This window comes from Halichoerus grypus, chromosome 1, assembly GCF_964656455.1.
Source record: "Halichoerus grypus chromosome 1, mHalGry1.hap1.1, whole genome shotgun sequence".
Lineage (NCBI taxonomy): Eukaryota > Metazoa > Chordata > Mammalia > Carnivora > Phocidae > Halichoerus > Halichoerus grypus.
In genome coordinates this window covers 200,675,885-200,683,007 of record NC_135712.1, presented here as the reverse complement: position 1 = coordinate 200,683,007, position 7,123 = coordinate 200,675,885, and the positions used below count along the sequence as shown (strand labels likewise).

At 60.8% G+C, this 7,123-nt stretch overlaps 1 protein-coding gene across 2 annotated transcripts; it reads right to left on the bottom strand.

Annotated features, from left to right (window-relative positions):
• Nucleotides 1-1,111: 1,111 nt before the first annotated feature.
• Nucleotides 1,112-6,379, bottom strand: MYL3 (myosin light chain 3). Of its 2 annotated transcripts, XM_036107690.2 has the most exons (7): nt 6,160-6,379; nt 3,833-3,860; nt 3,555-3,704; nt 2,845-3,018; nt 1,669-1,746; nt 1,518-1,560; nt 1,112-1,322 (listed from the first exon to the last, which is right to left on the bottom strand). In XM_036107690.2, exons 1-6 carry the CDS (start codon nt 6,295-6,297, stop codon nt 1,532-1,534), a joined length of 597 nt encoding a protein of 198 aa, XP_035963583.2. In that variant the 5' UTR covers nt 6,298-6,379; the 3' UTR covers nt 1,112-1,322; nt 1,518-1,531. The 2 variants fall into 2 exon arrangements, with proteins under 2 accessions (XP_035963583.2, XP_035963582.2); XM_036107689.2 differs by having other exon boundaries at nt 1,112-1,560.
• Nucleotides 6,380-7,123: the final 744 nt, after the last annotated feature.

Sequence of the window (7,123 nt, the reverse complement as noted above, 5' to 3'; positions counted from 1 at the left end):
CCGACACGCTCCCGGGCAGGCCCCCACACCACGCCAATGCCCACAGGCAGCCCGAGCTGTGCTCATCTTCAAACCCACTCACACAGGCTCCCCTCCCACGCAGACGCGCTCGCGTGCACCCTGATGGAGCTGCCCTGACCTGGGTCCTCTCGGCCTGCAGGCCGATTTCTACCCTGTGTGGCCCACTCCCCATTCTGAGCCCTTGATCTCCCCCACACCCCCTGTCCCTAGGGCCCACAGCTTCTCTGCATGGTGGGTCACCTCCTCCAGGAAGCCCCTCTCACTCTCCCCACTGGGCTCCAAGGGGAGGGGAGGGCCTCCCCCCCCACCCCCGCAGCGAGCAGAGTGTGGGCAATGGGGCAGGGATTTGCGGGAGGTGTATGTACCTCCTTCTGTCATTGCAGGGACTGCACACTTTTCTGCTGAGAAGTCCGGGGCTAGGGAACCCACTGGGGACCCCGGATCCTGCCCCAGTAAAGCCTCTTCCTCTGGCCTACAGCCACCCCACAGGCACAGTGCCTCAGTTTCCCCATCTGAGCCAGTCGGGAGTCTAAGGCCCCTTCAATTCTGACAGCCTGGGGACAAAGTTAGCTCCCACCCTGCCATTCATTCCCAGAGTGACTCAGGTAAGGCCATTCTCTGCTCTGGGCCTCAGTTTCCCCACCTGTGACATGGGCAGCCTTGGGCCAATGCCCCATGGATCCCTGATTGCTGGTGGTGCCACCACCTGAAGGGAGAAGGGGAGGACAAGAGCAAGGGAGGGGCACCCAGCCCTCTTCCAGCTCAGCCCTGCTCTTACCCCAGTGTCCTGGTGGGCAGGCTCAGAGGGTTTGGGATAGTTTTGAGGGGGAGCAAGGAGGCAGGATTTCAGCATGACTCCCCTCATTTTGTCCAGGGCTCACCAGGTGGGGCTCATAGATTTTACAGAAATCAACCAAAGGGCCACAGAGGGGAAAGAAGGAAGGAGAGAGGGAAGGGAAGGAAGGAAGGAAGGGAGGAAGGAAGGAAGGAAGGAAGGAAGGAAGGAAGGAAGGAAGGGAGGAAGGAAGGAAGGAAGAAGGAAGGAAGGAAGGGAGGAAGGAAGGAGGGAAAGAAAGAAGGAAGGAAAAAGGAAGGAAAGATGCCATTTATTCGTGAGGCCCAAGGGATGAGGACAGAGATGCACAGCTCATAGGGGGAGATGACAGGCACCCAGAGATCTGCAGGGCCGGTGGAGGGGGCTGCTGTAAGGGTCTCGATGCGCTCCCCTCCTCCCCGCAACTCCAGGTGGCTGGCGTCAGCACCATGAGTGGGAGATGAACCATCCCCAGCATGGGCTCTCCCTGAGAGTAAAGGTGGGCACGGGTTACAGTGGATGGGATGGGGCGAGACAGTGGGGCGTCAGCTGAGAGCTGGAGTCAGTGGAGATGGGGAGGTGGCAATGCGGGATCTGGAAGCTGGGGCGTGAGGGGACAACAGCTGAGGTCGGCGGAGGCTGCAAAGGTGGCAGCAGGTTTGGAAAGGAGTGGAGGTCTCACCTGGGACGAGAGGTTCAGCCGGCCATGATGTGCTTCACAAAGGCTGCAAAGTAGGGCAGAGCGAGTGGCAGGGTTGAGCAGCGGGAGGCCACGGGCAGGAGCCCAGGGTCCCAGTACCCCCCCCAGCCCCCCGCTTGCCGAGCAATCGCACCTTCATAGTTGATGCACCCATTGGAGTCTTCCTGCCCCGCCATCAGTTTCTCCACCTCATCTTCTGTCAGCCTCTCACCTGGCCCGGGAGACTGAGTCAGCACCGCGGGAAGGGTATGAAGTCGGGGGGGGGAGCACAGAGCCCCTCTGGACGGTGGGATGCCTCCCTAGTACTCCCACACCTCACTTTGGCACAGCCATCCCAGCTCACAAGGCCTTGGCCATCACCCCCATTTCTGAGACCAGGAGAATCAATGACAAGTCAAAAAGGGGGGGACCTGGGGTGCAGGACTGGTGCACCCTCCGAGCCTGGGCTCTGTCCATAACAGTACCAGCTTGGCATTCAAGTCCCCAGCACACACTGTCCCCTTTTCTCGGCAGGCTGCTGGGGACCCCTTCCATCAAGAGGAGGCCAGGCCCGCCATGTCCCTGGAAGCAGTCCCTCGGGGCAGCCTTTTGAGGCTAGAGGAAGGACCCATGGGGCGGAGCTGAGGGCCTTGGGGGATGATGGTGGAGGAGACAAGGAGACAACAACTCTGTTCTCCAGACAAGTCTGCCACTTTCCTGCCTCTGGGTATTGCGTGCTGCACTGGTGCCCCCACTGGAATGGGGGGTGACCTCCTACCCTCAGCCACACACACACAAAACCCCAGAGACCAGCCCAGGGCCAGACACACAGTAGGAGTTCAGTTAATGTCTGGTGCAGGGAAAAGTTGCTTTGAGCAGATATAGTAGGTGCTCAATAAACATTTCTGTACGAAAATCTCCTTTGAGAAGGGGGTCAGTCAGCCAGATGATGGGGTCAGGATGCTCAAGAGGCAGGCCCCTTACCTACTGGGCCACTTCGTTGCTCTGTCCCTGGAATCTGACCTTGAGACCATGAACACCAGGACTGAACCGGTCCTGCTGGATGCACCACACTGCCCCCCGCCCCCCGATCCTGTCCCCAGAGCTGTCCTCATCCCCCTTCGTTTCCGTGAGCTGCACCAACACACTTTCTTTGTCCCTACCTAAACTTCTAAACTCCCCACATCTCTGTCACCTGCCATGGAGGCCCCTTGACTGTGTCACTCTGTCCTTTTCACAGATCAGATACGGGCTCAGGGGGTGACAGAGGGGTCTTACCCAGGATGCCCCCCCAAAGGAGGAGTGGGGGTGAGGAGAAGGGGACCCTCACCTAGCGTGGCCAGCACGTGGCGAAGCTCGGCACCCATGACCGTGCCGTTGCCCTCCTTGTCGAAGACCCGCAGCCCCTCCACAAAGTCCTCATAGGTGCCCGTGTCCTTGTTCTTGGAGATGTGCTGGAGCATGGGCAGGAAGGTGTCGAAGTCCATCATCTTGGTGTTGAGCTCTGGGGAGGTACGGCCACTCTGAGGGGCAGGACGGGCACAGCTTTCCCCCCGGGGCGGCAGAGTACAGAGCTACTGCCCTCACACAGTCCCAAAGCACACTACACCAGCTGGCCATTTACAAACCACATCCCCATCAAGGGCACTCTACGGTCAAGCGAGACATGCATCATTTACGTAATCGTTTGCTGTTCACAGGGACAGTTTGCTGCTGGTTTTCTTATAGACCCTACCCTCACCACCACCGGGGATTGCTCAGGAGCAGTGGGGCCAATCAGAGACCTTCCCTGGGACTTTGCAACCTGTGGAGGGGGCCTGGGTCCCACGCCTCCCTGGAGCAAAGCTGGCAACCCTCTTGTGGCAGAAGTGGCGAGGGAGTCTGGCCCTGAACGCCAGAGAGACGCAGCGGAGACCAGGAGGTGGCCACTGAGGCTGGGTGGCGAATGAGCATGGGGCGGGATAGTTCCGCAAACTCACTGCTTGTTACCGTCTCAGCAAGTCCTGAGACCTGCGTCTTTATGCACGAACGCATACCAACCTTCCTGCTTTGGTCTCCCTAGGACACGGAGCACCTCGGCCTGTGTAGGGTTCTGGCCCAGCGCCCGCAGGACGTCCCCGCACTGCCCGTACGTGATCTTCATCTCACACTTGGGCGTGCGGTCAAACAGCATGAAGGCTTCCTTGAACTCTGCCGGGAAAGGGTGTGAACTGTGGACACTCCCAGAGTCCGCCCCACTCACCCCACACTGGCCAGACTCTCAGACTGGGGGCCCCGGGTCCAACCCTGCAGCCCCTGGGCTCAAGATCCTCACTTACCTTCAATCTGCTCCGGTGTAAACTCGATCTGAAAGGAGACCGCAAAGATTCTGAGTGCCCGGCTCAGAGGGTGGGGCCAGATCTCCACCTGCACGCTCCATGGGCACAGCCCAGGCCTCAACCTCTTGGCTGCCCCATGTGTCCCCCTGGCTCTCCCCATCGGGCCGGCCAGTGAAAGCCAGGAGGCTTTGCCAGGAGGCTGGCAATCTCCCCCTGCCAGCATCCCAGCTTCTGCCCCCATGACCTCCTGCCATCTACCTTGGCACCTTCCTGCCTCCTCACCCCTCCCGGCCTGTGCGAGCTGAGGGCCTTGGGTCCGCGTGTGCCCAGACCCTGATGGCTGGTGGGCCACATCTGGGGAAGGGCGAGAAGGCTGGCCTGGTGCCCTGAGTCCCCAGCCCAGGGTAGCCCACCTGATGCCCTTGGTCCTGGATGGATGTGTCTGAAGCCAGCAGATCTGACCAGGCTGGCTTTGCCACCCCCCAGCGGGCCTGGGGCTCGGTGGGCAAGGCTGTCCACATGAGTGAGCGTGGGTTTCTGTCAGCATGAGAGCATATCCATAGGAGTGTGTGCGTGTGCACGCACGCGCGCCTGTGTGTGTACGTGTGTAAGATGTACCTGTGGGTGTTCACACACATGTGTGTCTGCAAGTGTTTACACATGCTTGCCCCTCACAGAGACCTCAAGGCTGGGCGCTGTCACTCACATGGCCCTGCCTACACCTGGGTCTTACACACCCCACCCACAAGCCCCGGGCAGCCCCCACACCAGCACAGCCTGGGGACACGGTGGTGGTGGTGAGTGTTCACTGAGGCCACATCAGAGAGCCACCTGAGGTCAGGAGGCCTCCCGGGACCCGGTTTCCCCCTCCTCACCGGATACCAGGTCTATTTTTATCACTGCAGTCACTCGCCCCAAGGTCAAGGTCGCAGGACGGAAAGGAGCTTGGGAGAGAGGGCATGCCTGGCACGTCTCCCACTGCCACTCCCTGGGAGCCCCACCAACCTCCAGGGCACACCTCGGTGCAGAGGGATATCCTGCCCGGCCACCTTGCCATGCTCGTCCCTTTTGGCTCTGGGACTCAACCCCATGTTGGAAGAACAAGTTGTTGCTCCTGGCCCCTGAGAGCTCTCTCACCACCAGGAAGCCTGCTGAGATTAGACTCCTGAGCCTCCTGGCAAAGCCTCCTGCCTTTCACTGGCCAGCCCGACGGGGAGAGCCAGGGGGACACATGACGGGCTTCACTGTGCCCTCCCCTCACAGGGGAGTCTGTCAGCCAGTGAGACTGAACCAGGCCGCCAGGGGGCCCGCGGGACACAAGCTTAGACCCTGGGGGTGGTTGGGGGCTCAGAGAGCCAACTCCAGGGACCACTTTCCCTGAACAGTTCCCAGGAGCCTGCAAGGAGGGCTTCTTGTCCCATGTCACATCTGAGGAAGCCACGACCCAGAGCAGGGAACAGGATGGAGCAAATCTGGGATTGGAACTCATGTCTTGAGGGACAAGGTAGGCCCCCCCCAGGAAGGGATCACAAAGATAGTTCTGTGCAGTCGGGCTGCAGGTCTGGCTGGACAGGCAGGAGCCGTGAGGAGCTGGGAGGGCTCCACAGGGCCCCTCAGCCCGCAGCCAGGACAGCAGTGACTGGTGGCCAGCCAAGAACAGGGAGCAGGCAGGACACACGGTGCGTGCCACTCTGCAAATGTCACGGGAGTCATGGCTCTTCCTCCAAGTTTAGGCTCGGAGAAAGACTTCCTAAGTGGGGACGGGCTCTGGGTCCAATGGTCACAGCCCCAAGACCAATTTCCTGAGTGAACTACTCAGCCTGTGCCTCAGTTTCCCTACCTAAAAGCTGAGGGCCCAACCAGCTCTGGGGCTCGGCTGCCCTGGTAGGGGGTGAGTGTGACCTAGCCTGGGCAGGGGCCTCACTTCCCCATGCCCCCCACCCTGGCCACCCCGGGGGGCTTGGCATGGACGTGACACCCCACAGCGGAACAAGGAAGATCTCTATCTGGCTGCAGGGGTTGGGGTCCGGGAGGCTCCAGGATTCCCCAAGAATGTGAGGTCCAGGCAGAAGGGCAAGGGACAGTTTCCAAAACCATCCAAAGACTTTCCCTTCAGTAGCCCTGGGGGAGTCCTGCCTGATGTCTGACCACCAGCCCTCCTGCTGCAGCCCTCCTGATGCCTGAAGCCCCCCCCCCTCCCGGGGGCTTGTCTGACCTCTGCACAGACGCTTCCAACCTCAGCCCAGCCCTCGCTTTCTGGGTAGGTCCACTCCAGGATCCACTTACCTGCCCTGTCTTTCCTGCTGAAGCCCAGCCCCCACACCCACCTTGATTTTGGAGGCATCAAACTCAGGTTCCTTGGGGGGCTCGGGCGCGGGCGGAGGTGCAGGCGCCGGAGCGGGAGCGGGAGCTGCCTTGGAGGCTGCCTTGTCGTCCTTCTTGGGGTCTGGCTTTTTGGGGGCCATGGAAGCTGTAAGCACGGAGAGGGACAGGGACAGAGGGAAGCAGAGAGCAGGGTAGGTGAGGCTCCGGGGCCTGGCCTTTATCCTGTCCGGACACCTCCTGACCCCAGCCCCACCCCCGCAGTGCACAATAGGGACAGGGCCATAAAAGGACATTGGCTAAGCTCAGGGGCTATTTTGGGGCCCGGGGAGGGCATTGTTCAGGCTCAGGAATGGGGGGGGAGAGGGAGGGCTCTCATTCCTCCCAATCACCTGTTGGGGAGGGGGAGGGGGAGCAGAGGACTGAGGCCACTGCTCAACGCACACTCACCCTCCAATGCACACGCACGCATAGGCTCGGCAACCCTCAGCAGGTGCTAAATTGAACAGGACCAGAGGCTGGGCCAAGCGTGTGCTGGGGTGCGCCAGGACTGTGACTACCCAAGGGCACCTCCTGAGTTAAACTTCCCGGCTGTGCATCGAATTCCCACGTGTCTGGGTCCACGGCAGGGGAGGGGGACTCTGCGTGTGTCTGTTTATCTACGGCGGGAGCATCTGTGTGTATCAGCGTATTGTCTAGGTGTCTTCACATTTGGGGGGGTCCTTGTGTGCTTCATCTGTGTGTCTGGGGGCGACGGCCCGTGCCTGTCTGTGTGTCGGCTCGGCGGGTCTGCGGCTGGGTGTTTATACGCACGTGTCTGTGTGTGTCTCCGTGCGTGTGTCTGTGAGTGCCGTTTCCGTGTGTCTGCGGCTGGGTGTTTATATGTATCTGTGTGTGAGGGTCTGGTCACGGCTCGCAGGCAGCTGCAGCCCCAGCCTGAGGGGCCCCAGAAACACCGCCAGGGGCAAT

Bases quoted from the DNA above. Each gene is read 5' to 3' on its own strand.
- MYL3 (XM_036107689.2), bottom strand. From the start codon at position 6,297: ATGGCCCCCAAAAAGCCAGACCCCAAGAAGGACGACAAGGCAGCCTCC. The intron at 3,861-6,159 runs GTGGGTGTGGGG...GTCTCCTTTCAG, and splicing joins TTGATGCCTCCAAAATCAAG to ATCGAGTTTACACCGGAGCA. The intron at 3,705-3,832 runs GTAAGTGAGGAT...CTTTCCCGGCAG, and splicing joins TACACCGGAGCAGATTGAAG to AGTTCAAGGAAGCCTTCATG.